This window comes from Heloderma suspectum, chromosome 7 (genome assembly GCF_057233095.1).
Source record: "Heloderma suspectum isolate Gila_16-S chromosome 7, 16-S_ref, whole genome shotgun sequence".
Classification (NCBI taxonomy): domain Eukaryota; kingdom Metazoa; phylum Chordata; class Lepidosauria; order Squamata; family Helodermatidae; genus Heloderma; species Heloderma suspectum.
In genome coordinates this window covers 102,198,587-102,221,008 of record NC_139464.1, presented here as the reverse complement: position 1 = coordinate 102,221,008, position 22,422 = coordinate 102,198,587, and the positions used below count along the sequence as shown (strand labels likewise).

Here is a 22,422-nt window from a genome sequence, read left to right as displayed (position 1 = left end):
AATCCTATGGCTGTCTAGATGCTCTCTCTTGTGGCCATAGGATTGCACCTTAAACTAACAGTCTTTGAAGGGTAGATGTCAGGGCATTTGCTGTGAAAACAGAACTACTTTGCGTTTCCTCTTATGCTGCTTTAAAGAATTCCATCTATGTTTCTTCTAGATATATCACTACAAATTCATTAGACTTGGTCCACTCGCATCACAGATGAGGGGGAAAATGGGGCTTATTAGACCTTTTGAGGATCCTCCACATGTAGAAATATGAGCTTTATAAGTACAATCTGTGGAAATGTTACAAAATTTTCTCTGGCAAAATCAAATGTCTATAAATTTAAGTAGAGTGTACGATCTGTGTTTTTAAAGTAGTTATTTCTTGACATAGCTAGTAGGAAGAGAGCAGGAAATAAGACTGTAAGTGGCAGGGTGATGGGTAAACGATCAGGACATTCTTCTGCACTATAATGTTTTAGTTTGTGGCTGGGGCAACCAACACTGAATTATCTGATGTAGTGAATGTAGTGCGGGCTATTCCTCTACCCATGCTGTATGGTACATTTCACTCAGTTCCAGTCCCCACTGGATCCATTAAGTTATTAGGTGGTATGTACCTTCCTAATTTAAAGGATCCTTTAGAGGTTAGCTGGGATCAAAGGAAGCACTTCTCCCGATGATGCCAATTAACCAGCACCAAAGTACATTTTAAACTGAGCAGACACAGACACCCTAACAACTTAAAGGATTCTGAAGGGGAAGGAAACTGGAATTGCAGGGAAAATATGCTGTCAGATTCGGGTCCAGAACCTCTGACTTCATGCTGCCAGGATTCCATGGCAACATGAGGGTACCACGTATGAATAGCCCTTGGTCTGCCCATGGGGAGGGGATCCTTAAACAGCACCCAATACTTTTTGTGCATAAACCACCCCCTTCTATCTGGATGATCCCTTTTCACTGCTGTCGTGGCTGGCACAGAACCACCAACTTTAAATGATAGTTTGGAAAGCAGAGTTAATATAATAGTTTTCTTAAACTTTCCTTTTCTTAATATCATTTCCTAATTTATATACATACTAATTCTTTTCTTAAGAAACTAATTCCTTAAAAAAATAAAAATAAACTGCAACCCAGTAAGACAGAGATGCTTTTGGTTGGTGTTTCAGCTTTGCTGAGAGATGGCATTTGCTTGTTTTGGATGGGGTTGCACTCCTCCAAAGGACCAGAGGGGTGTTTCCATGACAATAGAAAGAGAAGTGAATGGAGGAGTACCAGATTTTTTAAAAGGAATCAGCTTTGCTGCACTTTGGTCCATGCAGGGCTCCATGAGCGAGTGCTTCGCACCAGTAAAAATTGCTTCACAGAACATACTTCCGTGTGGGGTTGGGGGTTGGAGTGAACGTCATCTGACTGGGGCTGCTCAACCAATAAGATAGGCTTCCCCTCCTCTCCCGTTTCTCCTTTCCCCTGAAGCTCCAGATGCAGCTGCATTTCAGGAGCAAGTCTCATTGAGCACAATGGGAGTTACTTCTGAGTAAGCACTAACTGGTTTGTGCAGGGATGGGAAACATACAGGAAACACCCCTTGACCGGGGTCATGGTGGAAGGCACTCCCCTAGGAAGGCTAGCATACCTAAATGGGCACACAACGATTATACCAGGGAGAACTCAACTTGAGGAAAAGAATCGGACTTTAAGCAGTCTCAGGAAATCTGGTTTTTCCCTGACCAGCCCTGGGGTGGCTGCTGGATGGCCACGACGTCTTATATCCCTAACAACCTCCAAACACAGCCAGCTTGGAGTAAATTGCTCATGGAGACACCCCCCAGGCCTATAGTCTGGGGGTGCGATTAGATCTGGCCCTATCTCTAGAAGCCTGTCTGGCTTTGGTAGTGCGAAACACCTTTCACCGGTTAAAGCTGCTGCACCAGCTATGGTGTTCCCTGGACAGAGGTAGCCTGGCCACAGTTATCCATGTTTGGGCAATATCCTGTCTAGATTATTTCAGTATGTTGTATGTACAACTGCCCTTGAAGACAGTTCAGAAACTACAGTTAGTAGAAAATACTACAGCTAGGCTACTAACTGGGACTGGATGCGTGGAGCATATCTTGCCAGTCTTAAAACAGCTGGTCTGTTTCCAGGCTCAATTCATGGTGCTGGTGTGAAGTACCCTGGTGGAGAGACTTCAGACTTCTTGGATCTACTTTCTTTTTTTACTGGAAACTCAAGATCAACAAAAACTTAAGTGCAAATGACACGTGTTCAAGTTTAGTAGCAAAAGAGAAGGAAAGCTCTTGTCTTTTGAAGTTACTAGAATAAAAGAAATCTAAAGTCATGTAGTCATGCAAATTATTCTTTATGTAAATAAAATGCCTGGCATAGTTTATTCATCTGTGTATTGTACGCTTTTATTAGGATGCTGTACTGATGCAGTTTTGTGCAAACAAATTAGACAAGAAAGATTTCTTTGGGAAATCAGATCCTTTCCTGGTATTTTTTCGCAGCAATGAAGATGGCAGGTAGATACATCTTATTTTTTCTACTAAACATTTAAGAAAGTGCTTTAAGTTTTGGTGGCATCAAGGGATTTTGTATGTAGCACAGTGCTATCTTTCTTTCTAGATCAACATTCTATCTAAGTCAATATAGGTTAACTTTCAGTTGTATGGATGATGAGAGAATGCATATTTCCTCTATAGAAACAGATTCAAATATTTTGTATACATACAATTGCAGTGATGGGCTTGCTAAAATAAACACAAATAAACATTAATAAGATTACTACTTTAATAGTAATAATAGTAGTAGACATTTATAAGATCACTGTTTTAATGGAATCCAGCAAGTTAATCTGTCAGTATAATGTATAATAAAACAAAAGTGATTTGAGTCCTGCAGAAAGTCCACTTATTTACTTAACTGTTAAATTACTTTGCTGTCAAAATACCTGAAGTGTGTACAAAAAATAGTAAGATAAATACAAGCAATATTTACAGACAGTTTAAATAATATTGTATCTTTAGAGTGCTGTTTTTTAAAAAAAAATGGGACTGTCAAGTGCCCAAGTTATTTGCATCGTGTTTGCCTAATTTGCATACCATAGTGCAGGGGTGGGTAACCTTCCACCACAGAGATTCCTAAACCATGCCGTAGAGGAACCTCTATGCCCCCTCTTCTCCCAGGCCCGGCCCAAACCCTTACCATCATTCCCCCCTTTTACTTTTTTCTGTGCAGAGAGAGGCGTGGAGCACTGTACTTCTCTCTGCACGGAGAAAGGAACTTGGGCGGTGCTTGGAGGAGCTGCTATTCATCCCCCCACAACTAGTATTCAGAGGTATACTGCCTTTGAAGTTGGAGATTTTATTTAGCTATCACAGCCAATAGACTTCATGAACTTGTCTAATCTCCTCTAATGAGATTGGTTTTAGTGACAAGTTGTATATTTATGTTGGACAAGCATTTCACATTTGAACTCCTTGGGAATTCTCAGATGTCAGTGACTTGTTCATTTATAATTTGTCAGGTAGCCATCAGAGTTCATCCTTTGTTACCTATATTTGACATAGTTCCTCAGAAGTCCTTCCTCCAAAAACTCTTCAGGTGTGGGTATCTGCCCAACAGTTTATGTAACGAAGACTGATAAAATGAGGAATAGCACTCTACACATGCTGAGAAACATTTGGTGTTACGTTGACAAAAGTTGTGGAACAAAGAAGAGAGACACCTTCTCTGCTATATATAACTTTAGGCAAATCACTCTCTCTCAGCCTTGGTAGCATCTCATCTGTGTGTGTGTATAGTTGCTATTCATGCGATGGGGTGGAGTTCATTTTAAATGAACCTATTGAAGTTAGTTGGCCGTGCAACACTGCTTTATGATGGTGTCTACTTTCCCCCCATTCTATGAATCTGCATTGGGGAAATGGGACCATCCCTATTCATCCCTGAGGATTTAGTATTAGTATCTATTTTGTGTTTTGTCATATGTTTGGGTCTGAGATATTGTGAAGAGGAAAACCTAGTATGTCTTAGCAGATACACAATACATACTTAAGATCACTTAACATGGTAGTAGTTTGACACTTACACCTTTTAATTGTTCTGTCATGCTCATAATCAAGTGGGTTTTTTTCATAGTTCCATGCATGCTTATAAAAGTGATGTGGAATCCTACTCTATGTTAGTGGTTGTGAGCCCAGAACCAGGGGTGGACTGGGAATGTTCAGCACCACTTATGGATAGTGGGGGGCAGGCATCAGTTTCCATTGGTTGGAACATATTTTCTCTATCTAGCAGCTTCATGACTAATTTAGAAAATGAATTTTTCCATTCTCAATGTGTTAAAATATTCCTGTGATAAGCAGTATGAAAGAGAGACACTAATGCACCATACCCCTACCTCAGGCGTGTGTGCTTGTGTGCGTGTATATATAGAATGTGCAAATGAGTCTTAAAGGTGTTCATATGACTAAAAACTAAAACACATTTTTATTCACTTTAATTACAACTTTGTTTTTGGTCTGGCAAGCAGGCTATAAATACCCTTACATAAATTAAAATTAAAATCCTTTTTTTGTTTTAGTTTCACAATCTGTCACAAGACAGAAGTTATAAAGAATACATTAAATCCAGTGTGGCAGGCATTCAAGATATCTGTGAGAGCACTTTGTAATGGAGATCATGACAGGTAAGATAAACTGAACTTTTTATTCTAAGTCTGACTTTCTGTAACCTACAAATTCATGTAAGTAAAACTTTTGTAAGGTTAGAGGTTCCTCAGTTTAGTTAATCCTTTTAGAAGGCATGATAACAGTTCAGAACTCTTAGTAAATATTAACATTTTATTCATGTAGTTAAATATGCATATCTAACAGAAATATTCTACGCATGTTTATTCAGAAGTAAGTCCCACTGTATTCATTGAGCCTTTCTCCTAGGTAAGTGTCCATAAGATTGCAGCTTAAGAGATACATGAGATACAGCAGCATTTTCAGTATTCTAATAGGTCCCACTCCCTCCACAGATGATTGATAAGCAGATAAAAGGCAAAATATCTGGAAACAAAGAGTCACTGCTGCTAGTGCACCAAGAAATTAGTTACTGAAAAGCAAACATTGATGATACTACTTTCCTCAAGAAAGATTATTTCTGTTAAAGGTTCCTGGAAAGTTTCCTCTTGCTTTAGAATTCATGGGATAAAAATCAGTCTAAGCAGCAGCTAATAGAATATGCTGGTGCTTTGTTCCTTTTCATAAGTAGCAATCTATTACGTGAACATCTAATGAAAGAGAAATGGATGGAAAAGTTTATTCCCCATCTTGGCAACTTCATGTAATTATTCTTATGAATAAACTCATCAAGGTGCTTTCAGACATACAATCTCTACTTCAGCTGATTCAACTCTTCTTCCTCCTTTGCCACCTTCAGTGTGAAACTGTAAGCTATGTTATAGGAAACTGAATGAAAGACAAAAGTTTCAGAGCAGTCTGACAAGGCTGTATCTTACCCAGCCAAATCAAGGCATTCTGAAGTAAGTAAAAATAAGTAGAACAAGCACTTGTCAAAGTGAGTTACACACTTCTGTTCTACAAAACCTAAGGGCTGTTTTGCCCTTCCTTCATTTTGTTGTCAGAGAAAATACTTTTCCAAATTAGAGAAAGAACTTAATGAGAACAAACGTTAGGTATCAAAAATTGTAATTATATAAAATAACCTAAATAATTTTTAAAAGTCCAATTAAATCCTTAGGAAAATTTCCCAGCTTCATTATCTGACCTCTTAATATTTGCTTAAAAACATGTCTCCTTGAAATAAGTCTTGGCAAGATAGTATTTTTAATTAATACCCAACATTTAATTAATATCTCTCCTTTCTTAAAAGATACAGTTGTTGTTCAGTCATTCAGTCGTGTCCGACTCTTCGTGACCCCATGGACCATAGCACGCCAGGCCTTCCTGTCCTGCGCTCTCTCCCGGAGCGTGCTCAAGTTCATATTCATTGCATCGGTGATGCTATCTAGCCATCTCATCCTCTGCCATCCCCTTCTCCTTTTGCCTTCAGTCTTTCCCAGCATCAGGGTCTTTTCCAGAGAGTTTTCTCTTCTCATTAGGTGGCCAAAATATTTGAGCTTCAGCTTCAGTATCTGTCCTTCCAGTGAGCAGTCAGGGTTGATTTCCTTTAGGATTGACTGATTTGACCTCCTTGCAGTCCAGGGGACTCGTAAGAGTCTTCTCCAGCACCACAGTTCGAAAGCATCAATTCTTCGGCGCTCAGCCTTCCTTATAGTCCAGCTCTCACAGCCAGACATTACTACTGTGAAAACCATAGCTTTGATTAGGCGGACCTTTGTCGGCAAGGTGATGTCTCTGCTTCTTACTATGCTGTCTAGGTTTGCCATAGCTTTTCTCCCAAGGAGCAAGCATCTTTTAATTTCATGGCTACAGTCACCGTCTGCAGTGATCTTGGAGCCCAAGAAAGTAAAATCTGTCACAGCTTCCATTTCATCCCCTTCTATATGCCAGGAAGTGATAGGGCCAGATGCCATGATCTTAGTTTTTTTAATGTTGAGTTTCCAACCAGCTTTTGCACTCTCCTCTTTCACCCTCAACAAGAGGCTCTTGAGATCCTCTTCGCTTTCTGCCATTAGGGTGGTATCATCTGCATATCGGAGGTTGTTGATAATTCTCCCAGCAATCTTAATTCCGATCTCTGATTCATCCAACCCAGCATTTCTCATGATGTACTCTGCATATAAGTTAAATAAGCAGGGTGACGATATGCAGCCTTGTCGTACTCCTTTCCCAATTTTGAACCAGTCGGTTGTTCCATGTCCGGTTCTTACTGTTGCTTCTTGACCCTCGTACAGGTTTCTCAGGAGACAGGTAAGGTGGTCTGGTACTCCCATCACTTTTAAGAATTTGCCACAGTTTGTTTTGATCCACACAATCAAAGGCTTTAGCGTAGTCAATGAAAAGATACAGTTGGGCAGCAATGCATCTTTCTTTGCTTTTTATGCTTCTCAAAAGAATTTTATACATACACGCGCTCGCGCTTTGCCAAAATCCAAACTTACCAGATTTTTGTTTTTGGCACAATACTTGTGTCTATAGTTATGATGATCCAAGCGAGAACAATTTTTTTTATCCTTACAATTCATGATAACTTAAATAATGCTGCTGCACACTTCTGGATATAAATAAGTAGTTTTCCCCAATGAGTGCTCAGTTGAGATTTGCTTGGGAAAGCTAAACATTGCCTATATTTATTTATCTCCATGGATAATACAAGAGATGCCTTATAATCAGGATACATTTCCTGAACTTAGACATATATTTGAGAACACTGACATCAAACATATTGTCTCTTACTATTGCAGAGGTCCTACTATTCTTAATTTTCTTAATAAATTACCACGAAATGAACAGTAAAAATATTTGACTTTGAAAGCAGCTTATTCAGTGGTAAAACCAATGCCAGAGAACTAGCAAAGCTCCCCTAAATATCCTAATCGATAGACTTTATCTTGAGAAATATTTCATGTATAAATTGGAATCATAAAGTTGTCAGCCACAGTCGGTATCCACCTGGACATGGATCAGGAAGATAATCCTTCATAGGAAATGTTGATACTTTATTTATGGTTTGAAATATGTAACTTTCTGCACCTCCCATCCTTTATTTCTTCTCTAAGATCCTTCTGTTTAAAAATGATTTACTTCATGCATAAACTGCATCTAACGTTAATTTCTACCTGAACAGTTAAGCATACTGCTTCAGAAGCAGATTCATGTATAACATATTTTGTACCTGAGCTGCCTTACTCAGTAACTTGTGTCCAATGACTGTCACTCCAAATTATCTTTTTGGACAAGTTGATACCCTCATCTGACTTGGAACAGAACAAAAGATCAAAGCAGTGTCTAAAGTACTGATTTCTGCGGTTGATGACAACTAATTTAGTGAAGCATTCCTTCAGGAAAAGTGCCTTTCCCAGTTAGTTCACCACCAGATTAGAATGGGTCGCAGCCTCTGCAAAGCTGTCACTGGAATCTTCATATATAATGTTATTAGCATTACAAGATGGATGTAATATTTTAAACGGTTAATTCTCATCATTAATCCAGCAAGATGGCATATTTCTTATCCTTTGTTTGGCTTACAGTTATTGGTATATATACACTATCCATTCATGTAGTTTACTGGTGACTTTGTTATGACAAAGAGTTTGCTCCCAATTACAAAAATAAGTATTTCTCTGACAGTAGAGCCAACAAACCACATGTTTCCTATTAAATCTTTCTGTTAGCGTGTTACTACAAGAATGTCATTCTTCTAGTTATTATGTATACTAGGACCAGTACTTGTGTCTCATTGCTACATATGCCTGTCAGTCACCTATGGAGCAAGAAGTTGTTAGTTTGGATAACTGGACCTACCCTCACAGAAATGTATTTTGCAGGTAGGGAAAAATGTAAGGATTTATCACTTGTAATGGCAATTTCATTAAAGCATTTTTCTTCAGTACTTTTTTTGTTCTGAAGTACAGCTTCCTTAAATATATGCTGCCATTTCCTTACAGTTGGAAAATGTCACATGCTTCTGGAGAGTCTTTTCCTTCCATAGTCTCTATTCCCTTTTTGTTTCTAGCTTTCTGACTGTGCTGGAATAGCTTGTGCTTTGTCCTCTATTCACTGGAGGTTAACAACAGAGTCCCACTGGTATAGATGTGTATGTTACAAGAAAAAGAAATTAAAAAAGAATTGTTAGGGACCTCCCCTTTGACCTCCCTGCCAAACTCCTGTTTGCTCTCCCTGTTCACTTGCTCTCCAGGAGCTTGCTTGCTTGTATAGCCTCTAGTCCAGCTGGGGCAGCTTCTTCTGCTCTGTTCAGTTAGGAGTCAGGAAACAGACTGAAACTCCCGCCCACACAGCTGCTTTGTGTAATTAGGCCACGCCCCTTCAATTGAAGCTCCCAGGAGTACATGGTGAGCACAGGGTGACTCAGAATAGAAAGTCCCTGGGCTTTTCTATTCTGAGTCACCTACTGTCAGTAAGAATGGATATTAAATGTTTTAGAACCGAGTGTCAGTACTTGAAGATTGGGTTGTTTCCTATCCATAGTGCTTCTAATTTACATGTTTAATGTTCACATTTTCTTGTAAAGGAATTTTGACTGTTCTGCTCCAAATTCCCTCAAAGTGTGGAGGGACAGGACCTTCTCCACTGTGACATTTGTACTTTGGAACTCCCTATTCTGAGAAAACAGATAGACTAGAGACCATGTATACTTTCCACCATCGGATGAATTTTGTTTGTTGTCTGTTGAATGTACTGTTTCGTTTTTAAATAGATTTTTATTATGATGGGTTTTAGATTTTATTGTACATTGGCTTGAGCAACTGTTGGAAAGGCAGCTGAAAACTTTTATAAATAATTATATTCTCTCATATTTAACCAAAAGGAGCAAAAGTGACGGTCAACCTTTCTACTTAATCATTAGATGTGTAAATGCACAATTCAAGTAATAAAGCATATTACTTATTTCTTTACACTGACAAATATTTTCAGATATATTTGTGTATAGCTTTTCTATGTTTTTATGTATGTTTCTTTACAGAACAATTAAGATAGAGGTGTATGACTGGGATAGAGATGGAAGGTAACTATTTTATTGCACATCACTAATTAAAAGTGCAAAAGGAGTTGCATTCCTTACATTCTCATTATAGACACAATTTGTACTGCTTTGGGGGATTATTAAGTTATGGAATTGTTCCCATCAATAAATCCTATGTCTAAAATCTTAAATGTGGGAATATATGTATTAGCAAGAAGGATATTAATCTACTGAGCCACTCCCTTGTTGTATATACACATGCCTGGTTTGCAATCGGATGTGTACCTTACCTTTTCTTCATTATGCATTTTGACATGGGGGTGAGTATTTCTTGTTCAGCCTAACAGCTAACTATACAGAGTTGTAAAAAGTGTCTACCATTTTCATATGTGAATTGCAGCCCCCAGAGCAGGCTGAGAGCTCTTCTTAGAATCCTGAGATTCTTTCCCTCTAAAAATGTAGGTAGACCAGTGATATTTTCAAGAATTACGCTTTTGTATGTTTGCTGAATGTCATTTTTCCTTGAAGATAGAACAAGAGACTTGTACCCAAAGATTTGGCTGCTTCATTCAAATTTACGTATGATATCCAGCATCCCCAGCTCTTTTGCCTCCCTATCCCATTGTCTGTGTGTCCCACAGGCCAACTGCCTTTATTGTGCCTTTCTTTATTCCCTTCTTGCAAGCAAGTCTCTAAATATTTTTGCCTGATGTTGCTACTGCACTTCCTTACAAAAAGCATTAGTTAACTTTCTATCATTGATAGCTGTATGACATTACACCAGTTCATCCAGTGGCTAAGGTCAAACCCATTGAGGACATGCAGGTGACAGACAGTTGCCTATTTCCTTTATTATTTTGATTGTAAAGACCTGAACATGTGAACCAATTAACAGTTTTAAAAATGTTATCTATATTTGGTTTAAAATTAACAGTGCACTAATTGTGTGAAAATAGTGTGCAGCTATGCAAATGAACTAGATAGGAAATGTTTCTTAATTCTTAGCTTTGTTTAGCAATGTTAGTCCATTAGTGAGCTTCATGGAGCAGTGAGAGTTTCAAAGCACCAGATATGGGATGGTGGGAATTCCTTAGATACATTCCTATGATTCCTTTGTATTGGTAAGTGTTAGGTAATGTTTTATTCTTACCTTTAGCTATAATACATAACATATAAATACTAATGTACATTTTTGTTTTGTTTCTAGTCATGATTTTATTGGAGAATTCACAACAAGTTATAGGGAATTGTCCAGAGGACAGTCACAGTTTAATGTGTATGAGGTAAGGGCTGAACTATTTCTTTTTATATGTCTTAGAATGCAAATAATGAACAGCTTGCACTGTCTGTGTGTCCCTTGTAACATGTGCCAGCAGCCAGTTCCTATAATTTTTAAACATCTGCTTATGGGGAGCAAAAATTCTGGAACAAAGGTACAAGTCTATTTGTGTGTATACACATTTTCTGTGTATGTAGTCAATATATTTGTAGGCTCCCCCTAGAAGATAAACACCATTTTATGGAATAGTTCTAATTTTTCAGCACAGTTTTAAATACTGGATATATTTAAAGTGCGGGAGGGGGACTTCTTAGTGATGGAGGACACGGCCGTTTGGCTCGCAAGCAACGGCCGCCTCCCATGGACCCAAGGGAAAGAGGGAGGATCTCTCCCTAGCCCATAAGTTTTGGGTCTTCAAGTGACTCTCTTTCAAACGGGGATCAACCGTCTACTTGAAACTTAGGCTACCCTGCTGTTCCTTGCTTAGTCGCTGGTGATTAGCATCTGAAAGAGTCATTAAGTTGTAAAAGGATTAAAGCTTTGAAAAGAAATCCTTTCATCTGTGTCTTGAGTTGGCTATTGGAATCTACTGAGAGAAGCCGCCAGAGCGCTCCTGACAAGATGCATGTTTGATTCATATAATTATAGTCATGGCTCTCTAAACATGACGAAATGTTATCTAGCTTTCCTTGGTCATTTAAGTTAATTATCTGTACATGACCAGCTACAGTAAATTATGTGGATCCATTATATAGTTGCAAGGCTCAATTTGATCAATGTTTAGTTATTATACTGTTTTCTCTAGAATTTGAATGAGCCCTTCAGTACTGTTTTTTATTTTTATTAGATTACTGTGGCTTTGCATTGTATGTGACGCTAGGTATAAATGGCCAATAATTATGATGCACTTCTAAACTGGAATGGGAAAGTTATCATATTCAAGAACATACTTGAAGTATAAAGCTGGATTAATATTCACAGGGTTTTCCATTGCAAATGTATCTATTCTAGTGCAAATTTTTAGTGCTCTTTACCAATCCAAAGTTACTTTCTTACTTTAAGAACATAAAATGTATTATGTATAACTTGATTTGGTCATAAAATTATCATTAAAATTAAGATCATTCAAGAGTAAACTCAGTAAATTTGTAATTATTGTCTGAATACACTATACTTTTAAATTTAACATACCAAATATAATGTTATGAGCAAATCAAGTTATACATAATATATTTTAGGTTCTGAATTATATGTCTGACCAGAGGGAACTTCAGCAAGTAGTCCTTGAAACAACTGAATCATCCCAGAAGCAGCAGAGGAAGACTGGTATACAGCAACTGTTCCTATTAGTAATTTCAGAAACTCTGGTCTGAAGGAAAAACTATTGAGAGCTTATTTAGCTGGGGAAGACTCTCTTACCTTATTAGGAAGGGAAAGTAAGCATATTTAATTTAAGAACCTTTAATTAATCTCAACCTATTATTTAAAGAGTGACATTTTCATATTATGTCATTGCTCTATTTCCCAATAGCCAAAGCTCTCTTAGCAATTCACAGAAATTAAAACCACAAATACAAGATAATAGCAACATTGTGAAGGATTGTTGGGCTCACCCCAACAACTCTGCAAGGTAGGACAGGCCCAACTCACCCACAAGTTCCCCAAAACTGACCCAGTAGCTTCCCTTCCAGGCCAATAGGCACTGTATTTAGCACTGAAGTTATACAGGACACACCACACCTCATTCTTGACAAACATGATATAAAATCTTTAAAACAGCTAAACAATAGTTGCAGTAAGATAAAACAACAGACATTAATGCTCCATCACAGGCCTTCAAAAGCCTGGAAGTAGAGGGAAATCTTAATCTGGTGTCGAAAAGTTGACAGTGTTGGCACCAAGTGGACCTCAGTGGGGAGAGCATTCCACAGTCGGTGCTATAACCGAGAAGGCCCCTCTCCCTTGTTGCCATCTTCTGAGCCTCCCTCAGAGGAGGGCCTCAGATGTTGATCTTAGCATCTGGGTAGGTTCATACCGGGAGCGGCATTCCATCAGGTATTGCAGTCCCAAGCCGTGTAAGCCTTTATAGGTTAAAACCAGCACCTTGAATTGGATTCTGAAACATACAGGCAGCCAGTGCAAGCAGGCCAGAATTGGTGTTAAATGCTCATGCCTTCTGGTCCCTGTGCGTGCATGCACTCTCTCCCTCCCTTTCCAGTATGAGTGACTCCAGTTGCCTATCAGGCAACGTAGGGATATTAGAACCCTTCCCTTCCTCTTAGAAACTTGAACAAGCTTACGTTTGAATTCTTCCGTTTTCACCCTTCCTGTGGTTTATTCCAGGGACAAGAACTGGCTGGATACTATTTTTATTTTATTTATTATTTATTATTACATTTATTACTACACTTTTAAATTCCAGGGCTGAGCTCATTAGATGAGCCAGTGCCTCTAACCACAAGACAGTGAGGGTGCTAGAGGTGAGGGAAAGCAGGAAGCATTCCTGATAAAATATTTCAATAATACATTGCCCCAGCTGTCATATTAATGTGTGCAACTGCACAATGCATCTCAGGGCTCCATGCAAGGGCCATGCAAATGGTTTGTGCTGGGGTCAGGGGGTGTTTGAGGTGTGTGTGTGGTAAGTGGAGTTTAAAAGGGGTAAGACTGAATTCCAAAACTGAGAAATGCCGAAGAATAGCGATTTCTGGTTTTACATGCAGAAGGGTTAACATACTTGTGTTTAACTGCTTTTCTAGGTAATAAATCCAAAGAAAAAGGTGAAAAAGAAAAAATATGTTAATTCAGGAACAGTTAAGTACATGATTTTCTCTTCATTAATATTTCTTATATCCTTTGTAATACATTTTGAAGTTAATATATTTAATTTTAATGTATTCAGCAGAAAAGCCTTGGTTGCCCTGTATGATGTTGGGAGAGAGGTGGGGAGTGTGACCTTGTTGATTCTCTTTGGTTTCTCGGCGGCTTTTAATACCACCAGTCATTATTTATTTATTCATTTCATTTCTATACTGCCCAATAGCCGAAGCTCTCTGGGCAGTTCACTAAAATTAAAACCAAAGAGCACACAATAATATCCTTCTGGTGTGACTTTCTGAGCTGGAAGTTGGGGATACTGCATTCCATTCATTTTGCTCCTACTTGGATGGCCGGCTCCAGAAGGTGGTGCGCTGGGGATATTGCTCAGCCTTGTCAGTTCTCCAACATGGAGTTCCACAGGGCTCAGTTTTGTCCCTCATGCTGTCTAACCTCTACATGAAAGTAAAGTGGGGTCATCTGGAGTTTTGGAGTGCATTGCCATCGGTATGCTGATGACACATCACTCTATTTCTCCTTTTCATCTTCCCAGGTGAGGCTGTAGATGCACTAGATTGGTGCCTGGCTGTGGCAATGGACTGGATGAGGACTAATAAACTGAAATTAAGTCGAGACAGTACCAAGATGCTGTTAGTGGGTGGTTCTTCTGACTGGACGGAGGTTGTTCAGCTTGTTCTCAGTGGGGTTACACTCCCCCTGAAGGAGCAGGTTCATAGCTTGGGGGTTCTCCTGGAGTCATCATTGTCACTAGAGGTTCAGGTAGCTTCAGTGGCTTGATGTGCCTTCTACCTGCTTTAGTTGTTGGCCCAGCTACATCCTTACCTGGACATTGGGGGAAATGTCCCAAGTGAAACAGAGCACAGAGGAGGGACGGAATTGGTTGCAGGGACAGGATTGTCCCCAGATAGATTGATATTGTGGATGCTGGGGAGGGGAAAGAAGGGGGTACTAATACATGCTCGCTCCGCATGAAATGCTTATCACCTTTACTCCTGCATACTGAAGAAGTTTTAAATTGTTGGATAACAGTAAATGCTTTTAAAATTATCATCATAATCAATGGATTTTTTATATTTAAATCAGATTTTTTAAAAATTTAAATCAATTTTTAAAAATATAAATAAAAGACTATTTCTCTCTCACTTAAAAAATAACATAGTTACAATTAAATTTCATGATATACATGCTAAACCTATAATTACAGCATCATAAAACTGAAATGACCTACCAATCAAACATTTATTTATTTATTTCTATACTGCCCAGTAGCCAAAGATCTAAAGATGGGCATTAATTTCAATGTTTGAACTCACGAAAATCATTTTGTCCAGCCTTACTACTAGCTTTTGCTTCTTGAAAGTTCTGGGCTTTTAGTTTCTTTGACTAAAGTAATGTGTGAAAAGACAAAGGCCAGGTAGGGTTGATGTTCTGTGCTTATGTGTTTATGGAGTTGGACCGAGTTAAGATAGAAAAGCATAGCAGAGTGGATAAACATTGATGCTTTAAAAAATCGAAAAAATTGGCTTTACATTTTTTAATTGTTTTTTTCCCCTGCCCAGTAACTATCAAAACTTGCTTTGACCTATCAATAATGGGTATTTCGTTTTTGTTTGCTACTTTGTTTTTCGCAAGGCCATGCCTGGGCCAAGACACAGTGAAGCAGAAAGGAGCAACATGGAGGGGGGAGGGGATGGAGAGAAGACAAATTTGTTCAGTGTGCATCTTCCTGTCTTCCCATACAAAGGCTGCAGTCCTGTACCCACTTACCTGGGAGTTAGCCCATTGAACTCTGTGGAACTTATTTCTGAGGAGACATGTATAGGATTGTGCTGTCAACCTCAAACTGTCATGAGTGCTAGTCATAAGAAAAACCCTATATGGAAATGTTTTAAAGGCATTCCCTGTATATGTAAAAGAAAAGAAAGATGCAAAATATATACAGTAAGACAAAGAGATGCAAAGACTGTAAGAATGAAACACTGTAAATAATACTCTATTTAGTTTTAAATTAACATGGCTTAGTTGTCAGATTTGCACATTGTTCAAGGGATATATGAAAAAGTTTCAATCGGAAACTTGATTTAAATTGACCTTTTTTTGCTAATTTAAATAAAGATTTAGGTCAATCTACCCTGCTTTAAATAATTTCTCAAGATTCTAAAATACTATACACAAGCTTTTATATTGGTGCCTGGTTTGGAGTTTAATGTTCATTACTTGTTCTGTGTCACTTGCTCTCAGGTAACATTACTTTCCTTCCTAGTGGAAACAGAAGTTTCATTTCTTGACTATATTAAAGGCGGGTAAGTGATTCCTTACTCCAGAATTCTGCTGAATGGTAGTAGAGCAATAATAGCTACATTAAGATTTTATCTGGAAAAATAAATGGACTCGACCTTGCGGGAGCTGAGGGTGGCGATGGCTGACAGGAAGCTCTGGCGTGGGCTGGTCCATGAAGTCATGAAGAGTCAGAAGCGACTGAATGAATAAACAACAACAAAGACTTATCAATGTCTACACTGTTTCTTGCAAAGAAACTTTATGCTAGAGATATAATTTCAGGTACATAAGGTCCTAGAATTTTGTACTCAATTCAGTATAACCCTCTTAAAACTACAACTTCATGCACTCATCACTAGAAAATGATATACCTAATGGAGTACCTCTCCCCATATGAAATTACCTGTGCATTATGATCAACATCTGAGGCCCTCCTCCAAGGGATAATTGGAGGATAACAACAAGGGAGATGGTCCTTTCAGTGGTGGCCCCTCAATTGTGGAATGGTCTCCCTAGTGAGGTCTGCCTGGTGCCAACATTATCAACTTTGCAGTGCCTAGTTAGGACTTCCCTCTACTCCCAAGGATTTGATGGCATATGATGGACTTCTTAATGTAGTTGTTTTATCAGGTCTTGGTGTTTTATTATTGTTTTTAGCTGTTTTAAATAGCAGGGCAGGGGGGACACCAATTTTCATCAGAACTGCTGGAGGGGGAAAGGCTGTAATTGGGGAAGCCCATGTTTGCTTAAATGTGATAACACATTTAACATAACGTGTAACTTGATTCTCAGTTGGTCCTAATAAAGGTATTACCCTATTGAGGCTGGGGGGCGGGGGTGTCTGATGGACCTACTGACACTTTTTGTATAAATGCAATAGAGGTGGTGTTTATTTGTTAGTTCATATGTATTGTATGACTATATAATATTTCAAATCTGTTTACTTTAGAAAAAGATAATTTGCATGGATTAGCCCTTTTTAAATGGTTATGCTATAGCGTCTTCGTTGTAGTATGCTGATTAAATTTATATGTACATTTTAAATTATGGAATGCTCAAGAAGTGGAATGCTTAGAGAAGTTACCCTTTAAAGAATCAATTTAATAATAAATGCTTATTATACTTTTTAAAGGCAACTTTATGCCTGCATATGACTTAATTATTGATGGATGCTATTTGATAATTCTGTATATTGTAACATGCATATTTATCTACTAAGTGGCATTTTATTGGTTTTTTTTGATTTATTCCTCATATAGCCACATTCAGTTTGTATCTATTTAATTTGATTCATAGGACTCAAATCAATTTCACTGTGGCTATTGATTTCACAGCTTCAAATGGTAAGTGTACATTTGTTTTCTATTAAATTAAGTAACCACAGTGTGTCAGTTTTTTTCTTTTTTTGTGATCTATTTTTGCAATGCATTCTTTTGCTTGGCCTGTTATAGGAAGCTGGTGCAAATAAGATACAGTGTCTTGGAACCAAAGGTTCCTGTGTAAGCAGAAAGGCATTTGTGGTAATGTGAGGTTGGGGAGGAGATTTTTGCCGTTTCTCCCTTCGTGATGAAGCCCCCACACCACATCTCGTATTATTCCAGATGGTCCCCCAACCCTCAGAAGCATATTTTCAGGAGGCACAGGGGACTGCATCAAGAAGGGGGAGGCAGTCAAGTTCTGTGTGCATAACTGTCTACAGAAATTTGGATACAAGCTAGAGATGTAAAACCTCTGGAAATTTTAAAGGCATGGGAAACAAGCATGTATTTCTGTTCTGGATTTCTGTGTAACAATAAAACCTGAACACTTTGGGAAAAATTGAAAAGTGCAATACTTATTTTTAGCGCTCTTTACCAATCTAAAGTCACTTTAAGAACATAAAATGTATTATGTATAATTTAATTTGTTCATAAAATTATCTTTATTAAAAACATAGAATCATGGAATAGTAGGGTTGGAAGGGCCCTACAAGACCATCGAGTCCAACCCCCTGCTCAGTGCAGGAATCCAAGTCAAAGCATCCCTGACAGGTGGCTGTCCAGCCTCGTCTTGAATGCCTCCAGTGTGGGAGAGCCCACCACCTCACTAGGTCATTGGTTCCATTGTCGTATTGCTCTAACAGTCAGGAAGTTTTTCTGACTGTTTAAAAATAAACTAAGTAAATTTGTAATTATTGTCTGAATAAACTATATTTTTAAATTTAACATACCAAGCATGATAATGTTATGAGCAAACCAAGTTATACATAATACATTTTAAGTTCTGAATTGTGTGTCTGACTAGAGGGAACTTCAGCAAGTAGTTCCTGAAACAACTGAATCATCCTAGAAGCTGGATGAGCTGGAGGCAGAGGAAGACTGGTGTATAGCAACTGTTCCTGTTAGTGAGGAAGTTTAGGGATTATTTTAGAAAAATTTGGTCTGAAGGAAGAACCGTTGAAAGCTTATTTAGCTGGGGAAGACTCCCCTACCTTACTAGGAATGGTAACCAAGCATATTTACTTTAAGAACCTTTAATCAATCTCTATTATTTAAAGAGTGACATTTTCATTTCATTTACTTCATTGCTCTACCGCCCAATAGCCAAAGCTCTCTGGGTTGTTCACAGAAATTAAAATCCACAAATACAAGATAATAAAAAATTAATATAAAACCTTTAAAAAAGCTAAAAAGTGTTACAATAAGATAAAACAACTGACAATAATATAAAACAACTGTGACACATCACAGGCCATTAAATGCCTGGGAATAGAGGGAAACCTTAACCGAGTGTTGAAAAGATGACAATGTTGGCACCAAACAGACCTCAGTGGGGAAAGTATTCCACAGTTGGGGCTATCACTGAGAAGTCCCCTCTCCCTTGTTGTCATCCTTTGAGCCACCCCCAGAGGAAGGCCTCAGATGTTGATCTGGGTAGGTTCATATCGGCAGAGACATTCTATCAGGTATTGCATTCCCAAGACATGTAAGCCTTCATAGGTTAAAACCAGCACCTTGATTTGGGCTCTGAAACATACAGGCAGCCAATGCAACCAGGCCAGAATTGTTATATGCTCAAACTTTCTGGTCCCTGCTAACAATCTGGCTTTCTCATTTTGCACAAGCTGCAGCTTTCGAGTAGTCTTCAAGGGAAACCCTAAGTAGAGTGCAGTAATCTAACTTGGAGGCGATCATTTCATAGAGTACCAAAGCCAGGTAATCCCTGTCCAGATAGGTGTAGCTGGGCCACCAGCTGAAGTTGGTAGAAGGCACTCCATGCCACTGAGGCCACCTGAGCCTCAAGTGACAATGATGGTTCCAGGAGAAACCCCAAGCTACAAAGCTGCTCCTTCATGGGGAGTGCAACCATATCCAGAACAGGATGAGCACCCTCCATCCGATCAGAAAATCCACCCACTAACACTGTCCGTTTTGTAAATAATTCCCTTTAATAAACATAGACATTTTTGTTCATTTTTAAAGGTTGTCTGTAGTGGTGCTGTCAATCCCATGCTTACACCATAGGAACCAGGCTACTGAGTTTCTTTTAGGTAGAGAGGGTTTAATTTGGTCGCAGCAGTTAAAGATTTTATTGCTGAGGCAGCATTTCCCAACAGTGAGGTCTAATACTAAAAACTGTGGTAGTAAGTTCCATAGACTTCTGTGAAAAGTCTTTTTTTTTTTAAAGGAAGAAAGAAACATAGGTAAGATAAACCCACACATTGTTCCGTTGCACGTGGTGGTAGTCGCAGGGTAACGTACAGTGCTTCTCTTGCATAAGGGTTTTAAAGCTACTTTAATTTACCACCCCAGCATCTAACCACAACAAACCCAGAAACACAGGACTGTATAGAAGAAATTCAAACTGTCAAGAATGCAGATTTTCTTCACATATTATAATATGGTGACTCTACTCACATGTTGGGAAATTGATTACGACTTGGAGCATCTTTAAATGTCTATCGGTAAAAGATCCATTAGAACAATTTCAATAAGGAATGGAAGAAAGAACTGTTCTGAGAATCTTACGGAGTAGATTAAAAAAACATTTTTTCCCATGGATTCAAAATTTCCAGAAATTTTACATCTCTGATCTTACTATAAAAGCTTTCCTATTATGTAGTTTTTAGAAGTAATTTGGCAGTGTGGGGGGGAGGGGAGGGGAGCAATATATGAACACCTTAGATAATGGATACCAAATCAGAGGAAAATATGGCTAAGCATTTTATTCATCATTCTACAACAAAAAAGGTCCTTGGGGGGAAAAACAGGGGTTGTCCCCAGCTCCTTGACCCTGAATTTTTCTAGGTTTCCTTCACCTCTCTAATCCAAGGCAATAAATTCAAGCCTGGAACTGATCCATTAAGTATTCTAAAAAGGGACTTTTTTAAGCCCTCTTTGCAGTGAAATGTTGTTGTTCAGTCGTTCAGTTGTGTCCGACTCTTCGTGACCCCATTGACCATAGCACGCCAGGCCTTCCTGTCCTGCGCTCTCCCGGAGTGTGCTCAAGTCCATATTCATTGCATCGGTGATGCTATCTAGCCATCTCATCCTCTGCCGTCCCCTTCTCCTTTTGCCTTCAGTCTTTCCCAGCATCAGGGTCTTTTCCAGGGAGTTTTCTCTTCGCATTAGGCGGCCAAAATATTTGAGCTTCAGCTTCAGTATCTGTCCTTCCAATGAGCAGTCAGGGTTGATCTCCTTTAGGATGGACTGATTTGACCTCCTTGCAGTCCAGGGCACTCGTAAGAGTCTTCTCCAGCACCACAGTTCGAAAGCATCGATTCTTCGGTGCTCAGCCTTCTTTATAGTCCAGCTCTCACAGCCATATGTTGCTACTGGGAAAACCATAGCTTTGATTAGACGAACCTTTGTCAGCAAGGTGATGTCTCTGCTTCTTACTATGCTGTCTAGGTTTACCTTAGCTTTCCTCCCAAGGAGCAAGCATCTTTTAATTTCATGGCTACCGTCACCGTCTGCGGTGATCTTGGAGCCCAAGAAAATAAAATCTGTCATTGCTTCCATTTCTTCCCATTCTATATGCCAGGAAGTGATGGGTCCAGATGCCATGATCTTTGTTTTTTTAATGGTGAGTTTCAAACCAGCTTTTGCACTCTCTGCTTTCACCCTCAACAAGAGGCTCTTTAGATCCTCTTCGCTTTCTGCCATTCGGGTGGTATCGTCTGCGTATCTGAGGTTGTTGATAATTCTCCTGGCAATCTTAATTCCAATCTGTGATTCATCCAACCCAGCGTTTCTCATGATGTACTCTGCAAATAAGTTAAATAAGCAGGGTGACAATATGCAGCCTTGTCGTACTCCTTTCCCAATTTTGAACCAATCGGTTGTTCCATGTCCGGTTCTTACTGTTGCTTCTTGACCCTCATACAGGTTTCTCAGGAGACAGGTAAGGTGGTCTGGTGGGGTAGCCGTGGTGGCTTAGTGGTTAAGACGCTGAACTACAGACCAGAAGGTCGGCAGGACAGCAGTTCGAGACTCGAGTGCTGCTTGACGGAGTGAGCTCCCGTCTTCAGTCCCAGCTTCTGCCAACCTAGCAGTTCGAAAGCAAGAAATTGCAAGTAGATAAATAGGTACCGCTTCGGCGGGAAAGGTAACAGCGTTCCGTGCACCTCAGTGTTCAGTCATGCCGGCCACATGACCACGGAAGCGTCTTCGGACAGTGCTGGCTCTTCGGCTTAGAAATGGAGATGAGCACCACACCCTAGAGTCGGACACAACTGGTTGGGGACACCTTTACCTTTTAAGGTGGTCTGGTACTCCCATCCCTTTAAGAATTTGCCAGAGTTTGTTGTGATCCACACAATCAAAGGCTTTAGCGTAGTCAATGAAGCAGAAATAGATGTTTTTCTGGAATTCTCTTGCTTTCTCCATGATCCAGCGAATGTTGACCATTTGATCTCTAGTTCCTCTGCCTCTTCGAAACCCAGCTTGTACTTCTGGTAGTTCTCGGTTCACATACTGCTGAAGCCTAGCTTGTAGGATTTTGAGCATAACTTTGCTGGCATGTGAAATGAGCGCAATTGTACGGTAGTTTGAACGCTCTTTGGCATTGCCCTTCTTTGGAATTGGAATGTAAACTGAACTTTTCCAGTCTTGTGGCCATTGTTGAGTGTTCCAAATTTTGTTGGCATATTGAGTGCAGCAATTTAACAGCATCATCTTTTAGGATCTTAAATAGCTCAGCTGGAAGACTGTCATCTCCGCTAGCTTTGTTGTTAGTAATGCTTCCTAAGGCCCACTTGACTTCACTCTCGAGGATGTCCGGCTCAAGTTCAGTGATCGCACTGTCATGGCTATCAGGGACATTAAGATCTTTCCTGTATAGTTCTTCTGTGTATTCTTTCCACCTCTTCTTAATCTCATCTGCTTCTGTTAGGTCCCTGCCTTCTTTGTCCTTTATCATGCCCGTCTTTGCAC

General features: G+C 39.3%; 1 protein-coding gene across 8 annotated transcripts in view; it reads left to right on the top strand.

Moving 5' to 3' along the window:
• Window positions 1–22,422, top strand: part of CPNE8 (copine 8) — a 91,142-nt gene that overhangs the window by 46,974 nt on the left and 21,746 nt on the right. For 6 of the 8 annotated variants that reach the window (XM_084811000.1, XM_084810999.1, XM_084811004.1 and 3 more), the window contains exons 8-14: window positions 2,413–2,516; window positions 4,580–4,684; window positions 9,613–9,654; window positions 10,820–10,895; window positions 13,651–13,704; window positions 15,971–16,032; window positions 17,306–17,352. In XM_084811000.1, coding sequence (XP_084667126.1) covers window positions 2,413–2,516; window positions 4,580–4,684; window positions 9,613–9,654; window positions 10,820–10,895; window positions 13,651–13,704; window positions 15,971–16,032; window positions 17,306–17,352 — 490 coding nt within the window. The remainder of the gene's footprint in view (window positions 1–2,412; window positions 2,517–4,579; window positions 4,685–9,612; window positions 9,655–10,819; window positions 10,896–13,650; window positions 13,705–15,970; window positions 16,033–17,305; window positions 17,353–22,422) is intronic. The other 2 variants (XM_084811003.1, XM_084811002.1) reach the window with 1 other exon arrangement.